General features: G+C 45.0%; 1 protein-coding gene across 1 annotated transcript in view; it reads right to left on the bottom strand.

Moving 5' to 3' along the window:
- The window catches only part of LOC120931250 (peptidyl-prolyl cis-trans isomerase FKBP8-like), a 76,761-nt gene that overhangs the window by 30,711 nt on the left and 22,089 nt on the right, over positions 1 to 23,961 (bottom strand). The window contains exons 4-6 of the mRNA XM_040342499.1: positions 10,618 to 10,835; positions 8,252 to 8,424; positions 4,005 to 4,082 (exon numbers count right to left, since the gene is read on the bottom strand). Coding sequence (XP_040198433.1) covers positions 4,005 to 4,082; positions 8,252 to 8,424; positions 10,618 to 10,835 — 469 coding nt within the window. The remainder of the gene's footprint in view (positions 1 to 4,004; positions 4,083 to 8,251; positions 8,425 to 10,617; positions 10,836 to 23,961) is intronic.

Below are 23,961 nucleotides of genomic sequence, written 5' to 3' on the forward strand. Positions count from 1 at the left end.
GAGCAAATTTCAGTGATTTTAATTTGATTACATTATTGAATAATTTTTATTCTAATTATATTATTATTTGTTATAATTATTTATAATTATTTATTATATTATAATTTATAATTTTGTTTTTAAAAAAATGTCATACCCGGGATGCCTATTAGAATCTTGTTTGGTCAGATTTAAGTGAGTTATTTCTAAAAATGACAGACCTACAATATAAAACGCCAAATTTCCTTGCAAATAATGGTACCGCTTTCAGCATGTTTTTTCTGACAGAATCATACCGCCAGGGAGGTTAAGTCTCATCATCAGCAGGCAGCCGCCGCTCCCTTCGCACATAGTGTCACATAGAGGCGAAGCGGCGGCGGAGGACTGTGTCCCGATTCCCAAATGAATGAAAGCAAGCAAACATTCATTGATGGGCACAGGTGAGGCTGCATTTGATGGGCGCTGGTGAGGCTGCATTTGATGGGCGCTGGTGAGGATGCATTTGATGGGCGCTGGTGAGGCTGCATTTGATGGGCACTGGAGAGGCTGCATTTGATGGGCGTTGGTGAGGCTGCATTTGATGGGTGCTGGTGAGGCTGCATTTGATGGGCGCTTCATTAAAAAGGTAGGGGTTTACATGGGCAGGGAAAAGAGGGTGGAGTAAGGGGTGGGGCTAGGGGGGCGGTAAAATGAGGTTTCGCCTAGGGTGTCAAAAATCCTTGCACCAGCCCTGCTTTCAGGGCATGTTCTGTTCAAGAAGTAAGATGATCTCATGCAGCCCTGCAAACCAGAGTCTCCTGTAGATATAGTATAAAGCCAAGTGCTGTCATTCTTTTATAAGATCCCTAATCTGCAAAGAAAAGGATGATGGCAAATTTGCCGGGATTTCATGCTTACCTCATCCTGTTAACGCGTCTTTGGTTGTTTTGTTCTTTTCAGGTAGATCGGAAATGTTCTGGAAAACTCGCCTGTGTTATTATCCAGCGAGATTAATTCAATGAATACCCTGATACTGTATTATATATTAGTAATGACAATTCAGTCTGCTTTCGGCTTTTATGAATGATGTGGAAAGATGATTCCACCGGCAGACAAAGTGAGACTTAACAGAACGTTTGCTGTCAATTTAATCACAGGCTTTGATTTAATTGTTTTCCATGTGATTGGTGCAGTAAGAGAAGAATGGTGAGAACTGTGCGGGGATTATTTCAGAAGCAAAGCACACTTCAGAACAGTAAGTCCTGTTATTGCTGATTATGAGGCACAGTTGGCTTGTTTACCGGATCTTTCCTAAACCGCTCAAAGTCAGACACGTATTTCGAGCGCCCCAAGCCGCTGTCTGAAAAATGCGCGGTTTGTCCTTTCGTGCGCCTGCAGAATTGTCATGGTCATCCAAGCACTAAAGTAGAACCACGGGCAAAAGCCAAAATTCAGTGGCCCGGATTCAAGAAGCAATTGCGCCTGTGTAACCATAGTTACACAGCGCAATTGCTTACTTGCCCCGGCGTAACGAATGCTCCTGATTCAGGAACCTCGTTACGCCGACTGCAGCCTAAGATCTGCGCGGCATAAGGCTCTTATGCCCGCATATCTTAGGCTGCATTCTTGCGATGGCCGCTAGGTGGCGTTCCCGTTGTGCTCAGCGTATAGTATGCAAATTGCATACTAATGCCGATTCACAACGTTACGCGAGCCCTGCGTACGCAGTTTACTTCATTTCCATACGGCGTTTTTCGCGTAAGGCTGCCCCTGCTATTAGCAGGGGCAGCCAATGTTACGTATACCCTTCGTTTCCGCGTTGGACGCCATTCACGTTCACTTTGAAGCAAATGACGTCCTTGCGACGTCATTTGCCAAAATGCACGTCGGGAAAGTTTCCTGACGGAGCATGCGCTCTACGATCGGCGCGGGAACGCGCCTAATTTAAATGATTCCCGACCCCTACGGGATCATTTAAATTGCGCGCGCTTACGCCGGGCATTTTGCCGGTGCTCACGCAATTTACGGAGCTTCTGCTCCGTGAATCAAGGGCAGCGCAGTAAATTTGCGGGGGCGCAGGGCAAAAACGTTGCCCTGCGTCTCCGTAAAAAAAAAGCGCAAATCTACCTGAATCTAGCCCAATATATTTTGCAGTCTATCATTAGCATTAACGCAGCAGAATTTGTATTTCTCAGTTCACAGATTTATTTCTTTGACAGTACAGTGGAACCTCGGATTGCGAGTAAGGCGGTTAACGAGCGTTTCGCAATACGAGCAGTTATTCTTTTTAAATCCTGATTCAGTTTGCGAGTGTTGTCTCACAAAACGAGCAGGATTCAAGCCTCTGCAGTGTGCGGTACTGCATTTGGCCACAGGTGCGGGGGCGCCGGTGACACTCAGAGCCATTCGGAAATACTCAGAAACACTCTGAAATATTCGGGAACAATCAGAAGTTTTTTTGAGTGTTTCCGAGCCTTTCCGAGGGTTTCTGGGTCCATCCGAGCTGTCTCCTGGTATTTCTGATGCCTCGTACACACAACCTTTTTCCTCGACAAAATCCATCAAGAAAATTGGTGGCAGAGGTTTTTTGCTGAGGAAAACGGTCGTGTGTATGTTTTTCGTCGAGAAAACTGTCGTGGATCTTGACGAGGAAAAAAAGAGAACGTGTTCTCTTTTTTCTCGTCGGGAGTCTCAATTTCCTCGTCGGGCTGGTTTACGGCGAGAAACACGTTCGTGTGTATGCTTAGAAACCCGCGCATGCTCAGAATAAAGTATGAGACTGGAGCGCACCTTAAGTAGCGTTCGTAATGGAGATAGCACATTCGTAACGCTGTAACTGAAAAGCGCGAATTGTCTCTCACCAAACTTTTACTTAACGCGCAGTATGAGAATATGAGGTTAGCAAAAGCAGCCCCAAGGGTGGCGCCAATGGAATGGAACTTCCCCTTTATAGTGCCGTCGTACGTGTTGTACGTCACCGCGTTTGAGAACGACGAGATTTTTTCTTGACAGTGTGTACGCAAAAAAAGCTTGTCAAGATTCTCCACAAACCTGACAAGAAACTCGTCGAGGAAAACAATGTTTCTTTTACGACGAGATTCTCAGGCCTCGTACACACGACCGAGAAACTCGACGGGCGAAACACATCGTTTTGCTCGTCGAGTTCCTTGTGAAGCCGTCGAGAAACTCGACAAGCCAATTTTCTCCATTCCCGTCGAGGAAATAGAGAACTTGCTCTCTTTTTGGCTCGTCGAGTTTCTCGACAGTTTCCTCGACGAAAATGTACACACGACCGGTTTCCTCGGCAAAAAAATATCTCCCAGCAAGTTTCTTGCTGGTTTTTTCCGAGAAACTCGGTCGTGTGTACGAGGCCTGAGCGTTGCATTATCTCCTTTTACTTTGCCTTTACCAATCGGACAACAAGACCGATAATTTTGAAACACGTTCGTGTGTATGCTTAGAAACCTGCGCATGCTCAGAATAAAGTATGAGACTGGAGCGCACCTTCGGTAAAAGTAGCGTTCGTAATGGAGATAGTACATTTGTCACGATGTAACAGACTGAAAAGCGCGAAAAGCACACCCCTCCCCCCCACAAAAAAACACTCCTCCTAGCACAAATCCCCTCCCCCCAGTACACATCCTCTCCTCTGCACTTCATATCCCCTCTCCCAGCACAAATCCCCCAAATGTTCCTACTGGCACAAATCCCCCCCCCCCTCCAAAAAAAAATCCCCTTTTAGCACAAATCCCCTTTCCCCTCTACTATATCACCTCTTCTAGCACAAACACCCCAAACCCCTCTTCTTAGCACAAATCCTCTTCCCCATCCCCCTTCCCAACACAAATCCCCCCTTTCCTAGTACGCCCCCCAAAGTTCCCCCCCTAGAACAATTCTCACCCCCTGCTCTCCAAAATTCCCCCACCCAACATAAATCCCACCCCCCAATCTCACATGATACTGCAGTGCCCGGGACAGCCTTCCCTCCTGCCCACCCCTTGCCCTCGTACCAAGAGATAAGGTCCATTGCTCAAAGTGTACAGTACCTTTGTTGTTGGCTCCAATTTAAGTGCTCTTTTTAGAACAGACATGGCTTCTTCATACTCTCCTCTCTCTGATAGCACCTGCAAAAGATTCAGAGACAATGACAACTAACAACGATGGGAAAATAAATGTTCACATAATGGGCTTTTCATATATATATATATTTTTCCCATAGGTGTTACATTTGAAGTAGCCTTGATCTAAATGAAAGAATACATTAATTTACTGCATGAAGTAAAGGCCAATTTAACGTTAATGGAAACCAGCTAAGTACATGGGAGGTGCCTCAAGACAAAAGGGCCCGGATTCACAAAGGAGTTACGACGGCGTATCTCCAGATACGCCGTCGTTACTCTGAGTGTGAGGCGTCGCATCTCCGCGCCTGATTCATAGAATCCGATACGCCTCACAGTTGCCTAGATACGAGCGGCTAAAGTCTCTTACGCCGTCGTATCTTAGGGTGCATATTTGCGCTGGCCGCTAGGGGCGCTTCCGTATATTTCCGCGTAGAATATGCAAATTAGCTAGATACGCCGATTCACGAACGTACGTGCGCCCGGCGTATCAAGATGCGTCGTTTACGTAAAGCGTCGGACCGGCGTAAAGTTACCCCTCATAAAGCAGGGGTAAGTCATGTTAGGTATGGACATCGTAAACGTCCTAACAGCGTCGTATTTTACATTGTTTGCGTAAGTCGTCCGTGAATGGGGCTGGGCGTAGGTTACGTTCACGTCGCCTAAGCATTGAGCGGTCGTAATTTACTTTCAAAATTCAACGTGATACCGAGCATGCGCCGTTCGAAAAGAGCGTCATTTACATGGGGTCACGAAACATTTACATACAACACGCCCCCTACCAGCCTAGTTTGAATTCGGCGGGCTTACGCCGTGTCAGATACCTACCAACCTACAGCCACACCCCCCTACAGTTAGAAACACATATGAGGTCACACATAACCCCATGAGCGCCCCCTTGTGGTTAACTCCCAAACTGCAACTGTCATTTTCACAGTAAACAATGCATTTTAAATGCATTTTTTGCTGTGAAAATGACAATGGTCCCAAAAATGTGTCAAAATTGTCCAAAGTGTCCGCCATAATGTCGCAGTCACGAAAAAAATCGCTGATCGCCGCCATTAGTAGTAAAAAAAAATATATATTAATGAAAATGCAATAAAACTATCCCCTATTTCGTAAATTTAGCGCAAAACAATCGATAAACACTTATTGTGATTTTTTTTTACCAAAAATAGGTAGAAGAATACATATCGGCCTAAACTGATGAAAAAAAACGTTTTTTTTATATATTTTTGGGGGATATTTATTATAGCAACAAGTAAAAAATATTGCATTTTTTTCAAAATTGTCACTCTATTTTTGTTTATAGCGCAAAAAAAAAAAAAAACGCAGAGGTGATCAAATACCACCAAAGGAAAGCTCTATTTGTGGGAAAAAAAGGACGCCAATTTTGTTTGGGAGCCACGTCGCACGACCGCGCAATTGTCAGTTAAAGCGACGCAGTGCCGAATCGCAAAAAGGGGCCTGGTCCTTAAGCTGCATTTTGGTCCGGGTCTTAAGTGGTTAAACATAGTATAGGGCAAATGGAACAAGGTTGGTGGTCAAGGATTTCCACATTCTTAGTATTCCATTTTCATATGCTGAATACTCAACTCAACAGCAGTCAAAGCTTGGTAGCTATTTCAAGGGTGAGTCAATGTCAAATACCCCTCCATATAATGATATGGCCAGATTCACGTACGGCGGCTTAAAGCGGAGGTTCACCCGCACATGACACTTTTTCCCTTAGCTTCATGCTCGTTTTGTCTAGGGGAATCAGCTAGTTGTTTTAAAATATGAGCCGTACTTACCGTTTACGAGATACATCTTCTCCGCCGCTTCCGGGTATGGGCTGCGGGATGGGGCGTTCCTATTTTGATTGACAGTCTTCCGAGAGACTTCCGACGGTCGCATCCATCGCGTCACGATTTTCCGAAAGAAGCCGAACGTCGGTGCGCAGGCGCAGTATAGAGCCGCACCGACGTTCGGCTTCTTTCGGCTACTAGTGACGCGATGGATGCGACCGTCGGAAGCCTCTCGGAAGACTGTCAATCAAGAAGGAACGCCCGCTCCCGAAGACCCATACCCGGAAGCGACGGAGAAGATGCATCTCGTAAACGGTAAGTACGGATCATATTTTAAAACAACTAGCCGATTCCCCTAGACAAAACGAGCATTAATCTAAGGGGATTGTTTGAAAAAATAGTTTAATGGGTGAACTCCCGCTTTAAAGATGTGCGGGCGTAGCGTATGTAATTTACGTTACGCCGCCGCAAGTTAGAGAGGCAAGTGCTGTATTCACAAAGCACTTGCGTCCTAAGTTACGGCGGCGTAGCGTAAATGTGCCGGCGTAAGTGCGCCTAATTCAAATTGTGAAGAGGTGGGCGTGTTTTATGTAAATAAAGCATGACCCCACGTAAATGACGTTTTGAACGAACGGCGCATGCGCCATCCGCGGTCGTATCCCAGTGCGCATGCTCCAAATCACGTTGCAAATAGTCAATGCTTTCAACGTGAACGTAACCTACGTCCAGCCCTATTCTGAATCGACTTACACAAACGACGTGAAATTCGACGACGGTTCCGACGTCCATACTTAACATTGGCTGCGCCATCCTTTTGGTGGTTTATCTATACGCCTGAAAACGCCTTACGTAAATGGCGTATCTTTACTGCGACGGGCGAGTGTACGTTCGTGAATAGGCGTATCTCGCTGATTTACATATTCTAGGCGTAAATCAGCGTACACGCCCCTAGCGGCCAGCGTAAATAGACAGCTAAGATACGACGGCGTAGGAAGACTTACGCCGCTCGAATCTTAGCAACATTTAGGCCGGAATCACAGTAGTGCGGTGCGAATTTCAGCTCTCTTATCTCTGCAGAGAGATAAGAGAAGTGTTCAGCAGATTAGCAACGTTTTAGATGCAAATTTGGAGACCTGGGAGAAGTTACGGGTGAGAGGAGAGTGGGGGAGAAGTGTATTGAGCTGAATGAGAGAAATTCCTGAAGAGAACTGAACACATCTGCGAATCAGCTGCGTACCCATAGAAGATAATGGGCTTGAATTCGCACCTGAGCCGCACCGCAATGCCTAAAAGACGCACACGGTTTTACTGCAATGCGCAGTGCGAATGCATCGCACATATGTGAACCAGCCTCATTGAAAACAATGGCCCAGATTCAAGAAGCAATTGCGCCTGTGTAACCATAGGTTACACAGCGCAATTGCTTACTTGCCCCGGCGTAACGAATGCTCCTGATTCAGGAACCTCATTACGCCGACTGCAGCCTAAGATATGCGCGGCATAAGGCTCTTATGCCCGCATATCTTAGGCTGCATTCTTGCGATGGCCGCTAGGTGGCCTTCCCGTTGTGCTCAGCGTATAGTATGCAAATTGCATACTAACACCGATTCACATCGTTTCCGTACGGCGGTTTTTGCGTAAGGCTACCCCTGCTATTAGCAGGGGCAGCCAATGTTACGTATACCCGTCGTTCCCGCGTCGCGACGTTCGAATTTTACGTAATTTGCGTAAGTGATTCGTGAATAGCGCTGGACGCCATTCACGTTCACTTTGAAGCAAATGACGTCCTTGCGACGTCATTTGCCGCAATGCACGTCGGGAAAGTTTCCCGACGGAGCATGCGCTCTACGCTCGGCGCGGGAGCGCACCTAATTTAAATGATTCCCGCCCCCTACGGGATCATTTAAATTGCGTGCTCTAGCGCCGGGCAATTTTGCCGGCGCGCCCTCGCAATTTACGGAGCTACTGCTCCGTGAATCAAGGGCAGCGCAAAAAAATTGCGGGGGCGCAGGGCAAAATCGTTGCCCTGTGCCTCCGCAAATAAAGCGCAAATCTCTTTGAATCTGGGCCTCTGTATTTAGAAATGTTTAGAAACGGTTTAAGCCGCACTCAATTCGCATAGGTGTGAACCTGGTATCTCAGGTGTATCTCAGTTTGAGCATACGCTTAAATCTAGGACGGCGCGGATTCAGAGTTACGACAGCGTATCTACTGATACGCCGGCGTAACTATACCTGAATCTGGCCCATAGTGTTTCTAATTAGTTTGGACAGTAACAATCAGGAACATATCATGTTTCTATTATATTGATATTGGCCAATGAAAGCAGGAAGCACATTGCAATGTTCCATTTCTTAGTCATGTGGAAAAGGGGTAAGGTGACATTACCTTGCCTTTCCTATAAAGTGCCTTTGCATTTTCGGTATCCATCTCCAGGACTGCATTGCAGGAATTAATGACGTCATCGTAGTGATGAAGCTTGAGTTGGGCAGCTGCCAGGTTATTCAGACACTTGATTCTATGTTCACGAATCTCCTCTTCTTCCTCTGAGCTCAGGGGTTCTGAGTAATACAGATAATGGTGAGTCATTATCCAGGAGACGATGAACATCCCGCCGCATGGTACCATGACAACATAGCCAGACATAATGTTCCATTTTGGAATGCCAGCATGCAAAGTACTGTGCATCTCCTGGTTATCTCTGATTAAAAGACACCTATAGGAGACACTAATTTGGTTAACAGCAATTGTGAAGATACAAAGGTCTTATTAATGTCATGATTATGTTTCCTATTTGTGATGCACATTTTGTGCTCCGATAATCTTCTCTAATGCATTTATGACTATGTGGCCAGCCGTCCTGAAACTGCGTGACGCACACACGTTTGACCTCGGGCAGTTTCCAGGCAAATACTGTTTCGTTAAAGGAAGACCATGCATCATTTACTTTGTGCAGTTCAGATTATTTTACATGTTCTTTTTAACTAGTATTGGAAGTTTATGCGCACAATGCCATAGACTGTACCAGTGCCTATATAGACTGTTGCAGATATATGAGAAAATTAGACTGATTTGTCTATATGTAATAAACACTATATAGTCAAAAGTATTGGGACACCTGCCTTTACACCAGGGGTGCCCAACCTTTTGAAGCGCGAGGGCCACTTAAGCGACTTGGTAACCAGTCACGGGCCACAATCAGCGGAGCGGGTGGATGGCAGGTCCAGGTCTGCTCTGCGAATGCAGAGCAGACACGAGCACAGCCGGATTTGGTGGCAGGTAGGACACAAGTCGGTTTACATCTGCCACTCCTAGAGGGTCCAACTGGGTTGGGCTGGCCATGTGGAAGGGGCCCATGGATGCTTTCACACCAATGCGCTGTGGGCAGGGCAGCCATCAGGAATTATGGGGCCCCTTACACAGCTTCAGGCATGGGCCCCCTGAAGCAGGGGGGGGGGGGGGGCTGCCGCAAATTGAGAAGCGGGGGGGGGACCTCTGTGCCCTGTAATAAAAAATAAATATAAATATATATATATATATATATATATATATATAGATAGATATATACAATTTTTTTTTATAAAAAGAAATTACAAAAAAGGGGGGTTGCCATCCGGGACCTCTGGGCCCATTAATAATAATTAAAAAAAGAAACCTCTGGGCCCTTTAATAATAATAAAAATATATATAAAAAAAACATTTATAAAAAAATATATATATATATAAAAAAGGGGAGGTAGCCATCCGGGGCCATGGGGACCTCTGGGCCCTTTAATAAAAAATAAATAAATATATATATATATATATATATATATATATATATATATATATATATATATATATATATATATATATATATAGATAGATATATACAATTTTTTTTTATAAAAAGAAATTACAAAAAAGGGGGGTTGCCATCCGGGACCTCTGGGCCCATTAATAATAATTAAAAAAAGAATAATAATAAAAAATATATATATAAAAAAAAAAAAACATTTATAAAAAAACAAAGGGCGGGGTTGCCATCCAGGGCCCTGGGGACCTCTGGGCCCTTTAATAAAAAATTTTAAAATAAATAAATAAACATTTATAAAAAAAGGGGGTTTGCCACATGGGGCCCTGGGGACCTCTGAGCCCTTTAATTAAAATATATATATATATATATATATATATATATATATATATATATATATATATATATATATATATATATATATATATATATATAAAGGAAAAAAAAAGAAATAAAATATAAAAAAAAACTTTTTTTTATATAAAAAAAGGGGGGTTGCCACCCGGAGCCCTGGGGACCTCTGGGCCCTTTAATAATAATTATATAAATAAAATAAATTAATAAAAAAATATATAAAAAAAATATTTATTTTTTATAAAAAAAGGGGGGTTGTCATCCGGGGGCCCTGAGGATCTCCGGGCCCCCCGTAACCCTAAAAAAAAAAAAATATATATATATATAGATATATATATATATATATATATATATTAGAATTTTTATTTTTTTTTTATAAAAAATAATAAAAAAAAGGGGGGGGGGGTTGCCATCCGGGGCCCTGGGGACCTCCGGACCTCTAAAAAAATAAATAAAAAAAGGGGCAGGGTTGATCCGCAGCTCCGTGTTGTTATTTGTATTTACAGGCTCTTTGAATGTTATAAATATTTCCAAAAATGAATGAGTCGAAGGATAAACTGTTAGCAATAGTATTTAGAATCTAGGTATGTTCTGCAGTAACAGTTACCTGCAGTGGGTAGAATGAGGATGCTCAGTGCTTGGCTATAAGAGTGCATGGCACTTCGATATTCTTCCCGCTCAAAATGGAAATTTCCACATTCCCTTTTCTGGTTTGCAAGGGTAATACGGTCAGTAGTGGTAAGAACCCCTAGACTGGGCTTGTCTCTGACATGGGTTAAAATCACTTTGTACATTAGAGGGGCATCCGATGGGATGTCTGGATCCCTGCAAGAAAATCAAAAGCAGAAAAAAAAGTAAATTTTGTGCATGCATATTCTTACATTAATCAAGTGTAATTTATAAGGAACATCTTATAATGGTTGACATTGTTAGGTTTAGCATATTTGCAGGGGCGGACTGACAACTCATGGGGCCCCTGGGCAATAGGAGATTATGGGGCCCCTGGGCAATAGGAGATTATGGGGCCCCTGGGCAATAGGAGATTATGGGGTCCCCAGGCAGTGCCGGCCCAAGACATTGTGCTCCCTGGGACCAAGAATGAAATGCTGCCCCTCCCCCCCCAAAAAAATCACGTCATGGCTCTATACATGTATAAAGAGGACCTGTCATGGCTCTATTCATGTGATAAAGACAAAATTGCTTAAAGAAAGCAACCAATGGTCGGACTTTATAGGCAACACAGACAGGAATAGCAAAAAATATATAATTTTATTACAAAGTAGTTACATAAAACAACACTAAAAAGAAAACCATACAAGATGTCAGGTATGTATGTTACCTATAAATGTCCCCTGTGCGTCTACGCGTTTCGCCATGAGGCTTCTTCAGAACAGACAAGAGAGGAAAATAGTCAAAGTCATCCGAACCACATAGGCATAGATATATCCTGTACACAGGCTGTCTCCCGGGGGAAAACGCTGCTATCCAATCTGCCATAATGAGTAATTACATTGTATCGGGGGCACGCACGGGGACGGGGCGGTATTAGGATCATAAGAATTTGTGGGTAGAGTAGGAGGGAGCGGCAATGCAGAGGGCTGGAGAGGCAAAGTTCCGATCGGAGCCGAGAGCTAGGGGGAACAGATTCCGGCGGGCAACCATTCTCGGCACAACAGGTTCCTCAGAGGGAGCGGCGCCTGCCTTTCTCACTCGCAGACTGCTCCCCTCCGGCTGTGAGTGTCCTCACAGGCAGCGGAGTGGGCTGACTGGCGGGCGGCAGAATGCTGCCCCCCTAAAAGTGCTGCCTGGTAACCATGGTACCACCCGGTCCCATCATAGGGCCGGCCCTGCCCCCAGGCATTAGATTATGGGGCCACACAGTATACACACACATACACATACAGTATGCATACACAGACACACAATATACACACACAGTATACACACAAAATACACATACACACACTGAGACGGTACTGGAGAGGCGGGGCAGCTATAATCTTGGGATTAAAAAAAAAAAAAACACAGATTTTTACATACTGTCCCTGGTTTTAATGAGGCTGGCTACCCTGATGGGGCCCCCCTAGTGGCATGGGGCCCTTGGGCAGTGCCCATGGGCCAGATTCACAAAAGGGATACGACGGCGTATCTCCTGATACGCCGTCGTATCTCTGTTTCTATCTATGCGACTGATTCATAGAATCAGTTACGCAAAGATATCCATAAGATCCGACAGGTGTAATTGTTTTACACTGTCGGATCTTAGGATGCAGTACCGCGGCCGCCGCTGGGGGGAGTTTGCGTCGTAAACCAGCGTCGGGTATGCAAATTAGGAGTTACGGCGATCCACGACGGATTTTCGCGTTCGCTACGTCGCCGCTAGTCTAGTTTCCCGTCGCAAAGTTAGTCGTCGTTTTGGGTGCCCTAACTTTAGTCAGCAATCGTATTGCTGTCTAAAGTATGGCCGTCGTTCCCGCGTCGAAATTTAAAATTTAACGTCGTTTGCGTAACACGTCCGGGAATACGGTAGTACGCGACGCGCGTCGCCGTTTGAAAAAATGACGTCACGGCGCGCAAAGCACAATGGGAATTGCAAAACTGAGCATGCGCAGTAGGTCCGGCGCGGGAGCGCGCCTAATTTAAATGGCACACGCCCATTTGAATTGGCCTGCCTTGCGCCGGAGGCTGCCAGCGTAGTTTTCATCGCAAGTGCTTTGTGAATCAGGCACTTGCGATGAAAACTTGCGGCGGTGAAACGTATCTAGGATACGTTACGCCGCCGCTCACCTACGTGAATCTGGCCCCAAGTGCCGAATGGTCAGTCCGCCCCTGAATATTTGTCATTCTACAGCAGCCTTTTGCAACTCTTTGTACTTATGAAACATGGAAAATTTACTGAGCACATTTTTTTCTGACAACCTGACAAAAAATGACAGACCTTTTATTAGGAACTAAAACAATCGATATTTAAAAAGTAGATACACAATCTGTAAACTCTGACAATACCCATAAGGCCGCGTACACACGATCGGACAAAACCGATGAAAACGGACTGAAGTTCAGTTTCATCGTTCCAAACCGATCGTGTGTACGCCCCATCGGTCAGTTGTCCTTCAGTCCAAAAAAAGAGAACTTGCTTTAAATTTGAACCGATGGACGCCTAACAGATAGGTCAAAACCGATGGTTAAAAACCCGCGCATGCTCAGAATCAAGTCGACGCATGCTTGGAAGCATTGAACTTCATTTTTCTCTGCACGTCGTGTTTTACGTCACCGCCTTGGACTCGATCGTTTTTTTAACTGATGGTGTGTAGGCACATCAGACCATCAGTCAGCTTCATCGGTTAACCGATTAAAACGGTCCTTCGAATCGTTCTCGTCGGATGGACTGATCGTGTGTACGCGGCCTAAGAGGTAATTGGCCTGGCTTACATTTAAAAAGTCAACACAGCATGACAAATTATCAGCCACCATGCTGGGATACAGTTGAAAAACAAGTTCTGTTATGCATGCCAAAGAGAGCAATGGGCACGACCAGATTGCGTCTAATAGTGGGAGTGACCTAAAGGAGGATGATTAAAACAGACCACCCACCTCTAAATGAACATAGCAGCTGCTTTCAGCCTCAATGCTTAACTTCATAGTGCAGCAATTTTAACTGGACATGTCAAGTTTCACAGACTGCATCCCCTGTTAAACTTGCCCATTGAGCTCAATGAGGCTGCGCAGCAGCCACAAGCCAAATATTTGGCTTGCAGTTGTGACACCGTATTTCAATGCCAAATTCTATTCTATTTGCAAATAATCCCAACTGGCTCTTCCTGTATACATGGCTGCTGGTGCTGCAACAAGCTGACAAGGGGTTCTTTCTTACACTTGCTAAGTCAACACTAACCTGCCTAAGGAAAAGGACTGATTTTAACTGGCAGAAAATGTCTCTAATGGACAGCAGTTCACACCTACTTCAGTGCAAATTGTTAATGTATGCTACCAAACATACAATATAATGGACTCCTTGGATTTACAAACCTACTTTAGCACTCAGCGTTGGATAGATAGTGAAGTCTATTAAGATTCTTTCTAGTGTGTACAGAGACCAACCACAATGTTATAATGGTAAAGGCTAAAACAGATCTGATAGAAAGTCTGCAAAGTTCTGAATTTCATCTCTCTAATATACCCTACATTTATGAGGCCACAGAAAATTAGTCCCCAGCACTAAAGCCAAAAGCCTCAGAGTTATCTTCGACTCAGGCCCCGTACACACGACTGAGTTTCTCGGCAGAATTCAGCCAGAAACTCGATGGGAGCCGTATTCTGCCGAGGAAACCGGTCGTGTGTACACTTTTGGCCGAGGAAGCCGACGAGGAACTCGTCGAGCCAAATAGAGAACATGTTCTCTATTTCCTCGTTAGTCAATGGGGAAACTTGGTTCGCCGAGATCCTCGGCGGCTTCACAAGGAACTCGACGAGCAAAACGATGTGTTTTGCCCGTCGAGTTTCTCGGACGTGTGTACGGGGCCTCAGACAAGACAATGGATGCACAAATAGAATCAGTAGTCAGCGGATCTCACCACCTTCTTTGCCTATTGCGTAGACTCACCCCCTTCATTCCGGAAGGAGACACAGCAGCAGTAGTTGGAACAATCATCAATTCCCGACTCGACTACGCAAACTCCCTCTACCTAGGACTTTCCAAATACCAAATTTCACGTCTACAAGTTATCCAGAATACAGCAGCCAGATTGGTAACTGGAAAAAAAAACTGGGAATCAATCACCCCGTCCCTTAGGACCCTCCATTGGCTAGCCGTGAAGGATTGGGTTACATTTAAGACCCTCTGCCTCACTTACAAATGTACACAAGGAAAAGCCCCGCAATACCTCTGTGATAAAATAAAGCACTACACCCCAAGTCGCCCCCTCCGGTCAACTAACCAGAATCTCCTCCACATCCCCAAGACCCGCTACAAATCAAAAGGCAACGAGATTCGCAGTCCAAGGCCCCGGGCCCAAGCTTCTTCTGCCTATGCTCTATTACTGGATACAAAGTAAGTTGCGCTAAGTGAACATAATATAATGTGAATGGATGGTAAAGTCCAAAAAAGTATCAGCAAAAAAAAATGAATAAGTTCAATTCCTTGAAACATATGCTGAATAAAGTTCTGGGTGCTGTGAACTCCAAGTGGTATCCTTCACCAGGTGAATCACCAACATAAAGTTAGGCTGTACTCTTACCCCACACGGTGGACCCTCTGTTATGGAAGGAAAGACAAGCATAGGAAACTGTCAACTATAAGAAATATACCTATGTAGCGCTCACCCCCTAAGGAGCCGCTGGTTGATTTTGGGATCGGCCTGCTAAGTTACCCTGGCGGTGTCTAGGGGTGCAATTGTGAGAACAGCGGTAGTGAACGAAGGTCCAGACAGCCAATAAAAGCGTTTTCAATGCTTTATTAACATCAACACGTATTAGGAAGGTCAAGGTTGATGAAGGAAAGAGAAGAGAACCTTGCGGTATCAGGCCTGGATGTTGAATGGAGCAATCAATACTGCTCTGTATAGTACCAATTGTTGTAACTCGTCGCCACTCTACTTGGAGTGGGTAAAGTGCCCCCGGACAGACCCACTATAATAGGCCTGGCAGCCGGAGCGTCACTCTGAACTAGCTGGGAGGAACGGGTCTCTCTCACAGACCCGGCTCTAGGGCCTCTGCCACAGGCCAAAGGACTTAGGTGAATAAAGAGAGTGAATCCTCCCAGTGGACTTTTCCTATATGGGCCCCCCGGATGACAGCAAGCATACCTGTCAGTGGTCCGGATGCCCGATCCCAGACTGGGATCCTCTCAACAAGTCATGGGACCCAGTGGAACACTGGGATCCCTTTTCTCCTCAGGACGAGGTTCGCTGCAGCATGTCAGCTTTGGCCAGGTGGGCTGCGCTGGCGGGGTCCATGGATGCGCGTACCCTGAAGGTGGATACCGCACCTGGAACGGGGACCCTGCGAAAACTTTCAACACATGATCCCTGTCACAGATATACTCACCCCCAGCATGCCCTGCGAGGGAAAACTCCTCCAATTGGCTGCTGGGAAAAACTTGCTCTGCCAGAACCCCTCTGGCGCCAACTGCCGGCAAGGGGTGATATTGCACCCCTTGACCACAGACTGACCCAGTGGTCATTTCTGGGATGACAGAAATACCTGCATATTGGTCCGGGTCTTAAGTGGTTAAAGGGGTTGTAAAGGTAAAAAATGTTTAACCTAAATAGCTTCCTTTACCTTAGTGCAGTCCTCCTGCACTTACCTCATCCTTCGATTTTGCTTTTAAATGTCCTTATTTCTTCTGAGAAATCCTCACTTCCTGTTCTTCTGTCTGTAACTACACACAGTAATGCGAGGCTTTCTCCCTGGTGTGGAGAAAGCCTCTTGAGGGGGTGAGCAGGAGGGTCAGGACGCCCACTAACCCGTGGACATATCCCAGTGTGCATTGCTCCAAATTACGCCGCAAGGACTTATTGGTTTCGACGTGAACGTAAATTACGTCCAGCCCCATTCACGGACGACTTACGCAAACGACGTAAAATTTTCTAAATTCGACGCTGGACCGACGTCCATACTTAACATTGGCTAGGCCAGCTTTTTGTTGGACTAACTTTACGCCTGAAAACGCCTTACGTAAACGGCGTATCTTTACTGCGACGGGCAAGCGTACGTTCGTGAATAGGCGTATATCGCTGATTTACGCATTCTAGGCGTAAATCAGCGTTCACGCCCCTAGCGGCCGGCCTAAATAGACAGCTTAGATACGACGGCGCAGGCCATCGTATCTTAGCTACATTTAAGTGTATCTAGTTTTGAGAATACACTTAAAGATACGACGGCTTAGATTCAGAGTTACGACAGCGAGCCATATTCTCCAACAAGTTACGCCGGTGTATCTACTGATACACCGGCGTAAATCGAATTTCCCGCCGGCGTATCATTGTTTTGTATTCACAAAACAAGATACACCGGATTTAGGCTAGGATCCGACTAGTGTAAGTCACTTACACTGTCGGATCCTAAATGTAATTCGCCGCCGGCCGCTAGATGGCGTTTACGTTCAGGTCTCATTTGTTTATGCAAATGAGCCTGATACGCCGATTCTCGAACTAAATCGCGTTGCGTAACCGTCGCTTACGTCGTTTGCGTAAGTGTAAGGTTACCCCTGCTATATGAGGGGTAACCTTACGCCAGTCCCACGTATTCCATGTTAACTATGGCTTCGGGTCCGCGTCGTCTTTTCCCGTCGGGTACGTCATTTTACTAAGTCGTTCTTGAATACGACTTTACGTCAATGACGCACACGTCAGCGTCATTGACGTTTTCCTTCGAGAACTGGAGCATGCGCACTGGGCTATTTTAAGCCCGGCGCATGCGCAGTTCGAACGGCACGGGGGCGCGCTTAATTTAAATACAAGCCGCCCACTTGGAATTACGCGGGGATACGCCGGGCCAATTACACTACGCCGCCCCAAACTACGGAGCAAGTGTTTGGGGAATACAGCACTTGCTCCTGTAAGTTGGGGCAGCGTAGTGTAAATGGCTTACGCGACGACCGCCTCAAATCTACGAGAATATGGCCCAGCGTATCTACTGATACGCCGGCTTAACTCTTTCTGAATCTAGCTATATATCTACAACTCATGATACATAAGTGTGATAGTCAATGGGAAGAATTCTTCTTACACTTGTGGTCATTGGGAAGAATCACCAACTTACAGATAGCAAAAAAGATCAATGGCTTCAGCAGAAATTTCTCATTGCTCAAGGAACCCCTTGCAATCCGTGAAGAAACCCTAGTTGAGAAACCGTAGACTAGAGGTTCTAGAAAGGTCACCCTCGCCATCTCGATCTCCAGCCAGGTATGTGACACTCTGTCAACGGAAAACCAGGCTTACATTTATTTATTCTTTGCTTTTAACTGTATTGGCTTTTTAGCTGTACTAGGACTGACTAAGTCAGATGCAATGTAGAATTTCACCAATTTATGCTGCTCTATCCTTGCATAAGCCTCTGTACCATATGGTACGCTAATTACATGTTTTAGGAATGAAACAGCTGCGTGCAAGCTAAATATATAGCTTTACTGTCATTTTTTTTATGACAATATTGTTTTAGAGGAGTGGCTTATGATGGGCCTGAAAAGTGATCCAAATAAAACATCTGAAATGCATAAATCCAGTTATATTTCTGATTGCGCAGCTGCTGTCGAGCGTTGTCATCTCAATAGGCTTGGCAATGTCAGCATCTGCATCGTATTTCTAACGGGTGATATATTGGGAAACATCTTGAACAAAGCGTTTTAAAGATTGCATTTTTTCACAGAATCACAAAGAGCTATTCAGAGCCATTATTCTTACTGTCATTTAGTGGTGACTTTGGAGTGAAAGGGAATAAGAGAAGGAGAAAAATGTATTACCCCAGTTTAGAACATATTTGAGTAGTCAGTTTTAAATTCTGAAAAATTGTTTTTTAAGAAAAAAATCCATGGGCCGTGCACCCTGGATAAAAAAATACCAAATTCATAAATTAAATAAATATATATATATATAGGGAGAGAGAGAGAAATAGAGAGAGAGAGCAGCCTGTAGTGAGACCAAAGTTCTAGTAATGAAACAAGAAACGGATATATATAGCTAGATTCATGTACCTGTGCCTAACGTTAGGCAGGCGTAGCGTATCTCATATACGCTACGCCACCGTAAGTTAGAGAGGCAAGTGCTGTATTCACAAAGCACTTGCGTCCTAAGGTACAGCGGCATAGCTGAAATGAGCAGGCCTAAGCATGCCTAATTCAAATTGTGAAGAGGTGGGCGTGTTTTATGCAAATGAATCGTGACCCGACGTGATTGACGTTTTTTAGGCCAGCTTTTTGTTGGACTAATTTTACGCCTGAAAACGCCTTACGTAAACGGCGTATCTTTACTGCGACGGGCAAGCGTACGTTCGGGAATAGGCGTACCACGCTGATTTATGCATTCTAGGCGTAAATCAGCGTACACGCCCCTAGCGGCCGGCGTAAATAGTCAGCTAAGATACGACGGCGCCCGCTGTCGTATCTTAGCTACATTTAAGTATATCTCAATTTGAGAATACACTTAAATGTACGACGGCGCAGATTCAGAGTTACGACGGCGTATCTACTGATACGCCGACGTAACTCTTTGTGAATCTGCCTAATAAATTCCATACCATGCTCATGAATCACAACTATGCGTATCAAATAATGATAATAATAAAGTCCATAAAACTACCACCAAATTCTTCAATCCAAGTGAAAGTGGAATATTCTTAAAGGGGTTGTAAAGGTAAAAGTTTTTTCACCTTAATGCATTCTTTGCATTAAGGTAAAAAAAACTTCCAACAATACCCCCCCCCCCCCCGGCCCAATACCTGACCCCTCGAAACTCCCGTGCTCGGCCCCGACATCCTCTTTGCCCCTCAGCCTGGCCGTTTATTGGCTAGAGCGGATGGATTGAAAGCAGTGCAGCCATTGGCTAGCGCTGCTGTCATCACATCCAATGATGCGGCACGCCGAGGGGCGGGGCCGAGTGATACAGTGAGCAGCCATGGCCGCTCGCTGTATCACGGGAGCGCGCCCGCAAGGACTCCACACAATGCGAGGGAGCTCGCATGAATGTGTGGAGTTCTTGTGGGGAGGACCAAAGACAGCCGCCGACGGACCCCAGAAGACGAGGATCGGGGCCACTTTGTGCAAAACGAGCTGCACAGTGGAGGTAAGTATAACATGTTTGTTATTTTAAATAATTTATTTTTTATTTACAACCCCTTTAATTGCTGTGAGGAATAAGTGCCATCTTCCACCTGTAATTTAGGCAAACGTCCTACTCACCGGACTACCGTGACACCCATTACAGGTAGTCAAATGAGCATGGGTAAATGTGAAGATATGTCCTCCAGTATAATACGGCCACCAAACAGTAAGTCCGCCAACTATAGTGTTAACATAAATCAAAAAATAGGGAGAACACTCCTCCTGGTGTAATATGTATCACATTTTTTCCATAAAACCATGTAGCACTTACAGTTCAGTAAACTCAGATCAGCCCATAAAAACGAGCAGGCACACCGATTGCATTCCACCTGCGCTCCAGATAGATGGCGGAAGTGACATATCATACACTAACTATCCCGATGCGTTTCATCAGTAATGTCTAACGTCATCAGGGGTCTGACGTCACATGGCCCCTGATGTTGTGATATCGTTAGTATTGCTTCTGAGCATGCGTCTTTGTACTTTGGATTTTTTTCTGAAGGACTTCTGTACACATGATAGGATCATCCGACAACACGCATTTGTTGTCGGAAAATTTTAAAGCATGCTATCCAACATTTTTTGACGGAAAATACAAACAACAATTGTCCGATGGAGCATACAAACAGTCGTCTGTCATCACACAATTCCCATCGGAAAATCTGATCGTGTGTTCAGGCCTTTATAGTAAACTGAACTACTGTAACCTGATGTGAACAGGTGACTAGATGTCCGCAGATTCCAATCCGCAATGGCCTTACATACTAGAAGCAGAAAAACACTCTCTAAGGCCGCGTACACACGATCAGTCCATCCGATGAGAACGGTCCGAAGTGCCTACACACCATCGGTTAATAAACCGATCGTGTCAGAACGCTGTGACGTAAAACACAACGACGTGCTGAAAAAAACTAAGTTCAATGCTTCCAAGCATGCGTCGACTTGATTCTGAGAATGCGCGGGTTTTTAACCGATGCTTTTGCATACTAACGATTGGTTTTGACCTATCGGTTAGGCGTCCATCGGTTCAATTTTAAAGCAAGTTCTCATTTTTTTGACCGAAGGTTAACTGACCGATGGGGCCCACACACGATCAGTTTGGACCGATGAAAACGGTCATTCAGTCCGTTTTCATCGGTTTTGACCGATCGTGTGTACGCGGCCTATATCTCTGATCTCCCAATTAAGAAGCACAAATGTTCTGTATACACAAAGCAGCCCTACGGTCTTTTATACACATGTCAGGTAGTTCTAATTGATAACAGAGCATCTTAAAAATGTAATGGCTAAAGTAAACTTGCTAGTTCTGCATACTACATAAACTAGCCATGGGAATAAAATGTAGACACCTGCTTGTGCCTAAACATGCTGTGTACCTGCAAAGGTTCTCTCCCCCGAGGAGCCTCAAATCCTGTGAGCAAGAGCTGTGTTATGTCAAACGCTGGCTTGTCCCCTCCTGCCTCCCACACATTCTTAGCAGCCTATCACTATGATGGACTGCATTGCTGGTCAGAAGAGAGATGTTAGGGGGGAATCAACAGCAAGTACATTTTGTAGATTAGAGTACCCCTCAGGGCTCCTGAAGCACTTAAGAAACCTTTTAACCACTTGCCGTCGCCGCACCGTCATAATACGTCCACAAGGTGGCTCTCCTAGGCGAGATCACGTATTATGACGTCCTGCCTTTTAGCCGCCACTAGGGGCGCACGCGACTCCCGTGCGTGTGCCCGGCGGGCGCGATCGCCGCCGGGCACACGCGATCGCTCGGTACAGAGCGGGGACCGGGAGCTGTGTGTGTAAACGCACAGCTCTCGTTCCTGTCAGCAGGGGAAATGCTGATTTTCTGTTCATACAATGTATGAACAGAAGATCAGTGTTTCCCCTAGTGAGGCCACCCCCCCCCCCACAGTAAGAACACACCCAGGCATACTTAACCCCTTCCCCGCCCCCTAGTGTTAACCCCTTCACTGCCAGTGGCATTTTTATAGTAATCTAATGCATTTTTATAGCACTGATCGCTATAAAAATGCCAATGGTCCCAAAAATGTGTCAAAAATGTCCGAAGTGTCCGCCATAATGTCGCAATACCGAAAAAAAAATCGCTGATCGCCGCCATTACTAGTAAAAAAAAATATTAATAAAAATGCCATAAAAATACCCCCTATTTTGTAAACGCTATAACTTTTGCGCAAACCAATCAATAAACGCTTATTGCGATTTTTTTTTTTTACGAAAAATATGTAGAAGAATACGTATCGGCCTAAACTGAGGAAAAAAATGTTTTTTTATATATTTTTGGGGGATATTTATTACAGCAAAAAGTAAAAAATATTCATTTTTTTCAAAATTGTCGCTCTATTTTTGTTTATAGCGCAAAAAATAAAAAACGCAGAGGTGATCAAATACCACCAAAAGAAAGCTCTATTTGTGGGAAAAAAAGGACGCCAATTTTGTTTGGGAGCCACGTCGCACGACCGCGCAATTGTCTGTTAAAGCGACGCAGTCCCGAATCGCAAAAAGTACTCTGGTCTTTGGGCAGCAATATGGTCCGGGGGGTAAGTGGTTAAAGATACACATTATACAGGTGCTGCTAGCAGGTGCCTGGATTTTAGTCTAATGCCGCGTACACACGACCGTTTTTCGGGTTGTAAAAAATTATGTTTTTAAGGGTCTAGAAAAAACAATTTTTTTTTTCAACCCGATCATTAAAACGGCCTTGCCCACACACGATCGTGAAAAAAAATGCTCTAGCAAAGCGCAGTGATGTACAACACGTACAACGGCACTATAAAGGGGAAGTTCCATGTGGATGGCGCCACCCTTTGGGCTGCTTTTGCTGATTTTGTGTTAGTAAAAGACGATTCGCGCTTTTCAGTCTGTTACAGCGTGATGAATGTGCTTACTCCATTACGAACGCTAGTTTTACCAGAACGAGCGCTCCCGTCTCATTACTTACTTCTGAGCATGCAGGTGAAAAATTAGAGCATGTTCGAAATTTTTAATGCCCATTTTTTACATCGTGTAAAATGCTCTGGAGCCCACACACGATCGTTTTTAATGACATTAAAAAAAATCATTTTTTACAACCGAAAAATGGTCGTGTGTACGCGGCATAAGGGCCAGATTACATAACACATAGATGAAGCTGGTGTTCTTTTACTATCTCCAACCCGTCTGAAAATCCAACCACTTCACTTCCGGTTTATTTAAACCCTTAGTAATCAGAGATTTTGACGAATTGGTGGTTGGACACAACACCGACAACCGAATAGAGCCGGTACAGTTAGACTGAGCTGTTTTGACAGCACAGCAGCTAACGAGGACAAAGTTGTCGCCACCTCGGAGGCGGCCATTTTGTTGGCTAGTTTCGGAGCGGAGTAAAAATCTCTGCTCATATTATCCTGCACCGGACTCTATCCAGTTGCCAGTGTTGTGTCCAACCACCAATTTGTCATAAACTCCAATTACTGCTGGTTTTAAATAAACTGGAAGTTAAGCGGTTAGAGTTTCTGACAGGTTGGAGAACTTGACAGAACATTGCCTGTGTATATTAGCCTCTGATCTCAGTAGAAATGTGATCCTGGAGGTTTGCTTTAAGCTGGAGTGTCTCTAAGTAAATTTAGTGTTGTTTTGAATCTAATCTATAGCCAGCCTGGGCTCTGTTCGCTAGATTTCTCCTAAAAACGCGTAAATGATTATTATTTATGCCTACTGCTGTTGACTTGTCTCCAGTAGTAAGTCTGAGAAGTCCTATGTACATGGGCGTCCGCTGAAATTTTTTCAGGGAGGGGCGCTTCGGCAGCGGTGATACACAGTCGCATTTAACCCTTTCTTCAAATGCTAGCGGGGGTTAAAAGCGCCCCGCTAGCGGCAGAATATTGCAGCTAAAACAATGGTAAAGCGCCACTTTACCGATAACGCGGCCAGCTGGCAGTGTGAAATAGCTCTTGAGATAATTCAGCTTCACTCCATGCCCATATAAATATAGCCTAGAGAATGTACAGAACCCCCTTCAGCACAGATGGACCCCACCTTCAACACAGACCCCCACTTCAGCACAGACCCCTCCATTCAGCACAGACCCCCCATTCTGCACAGACCCCTCCATTCAGCACAGATGGACCCCCCTTCAGC

The sequence above is a fragment of the Rana temporaria genome, chromosome 3 (assembly GCF_905171775.1).
Source record: "Rana temporaria chromosome 3, aRanTem1.1, whole genome shotgun sequence".
Classification (NCBI taxonomy): Eukaryota; Metazoa; Chordata; class Amphibia; order Anura; family Ranidae; genus Rana; species Rana temporaria.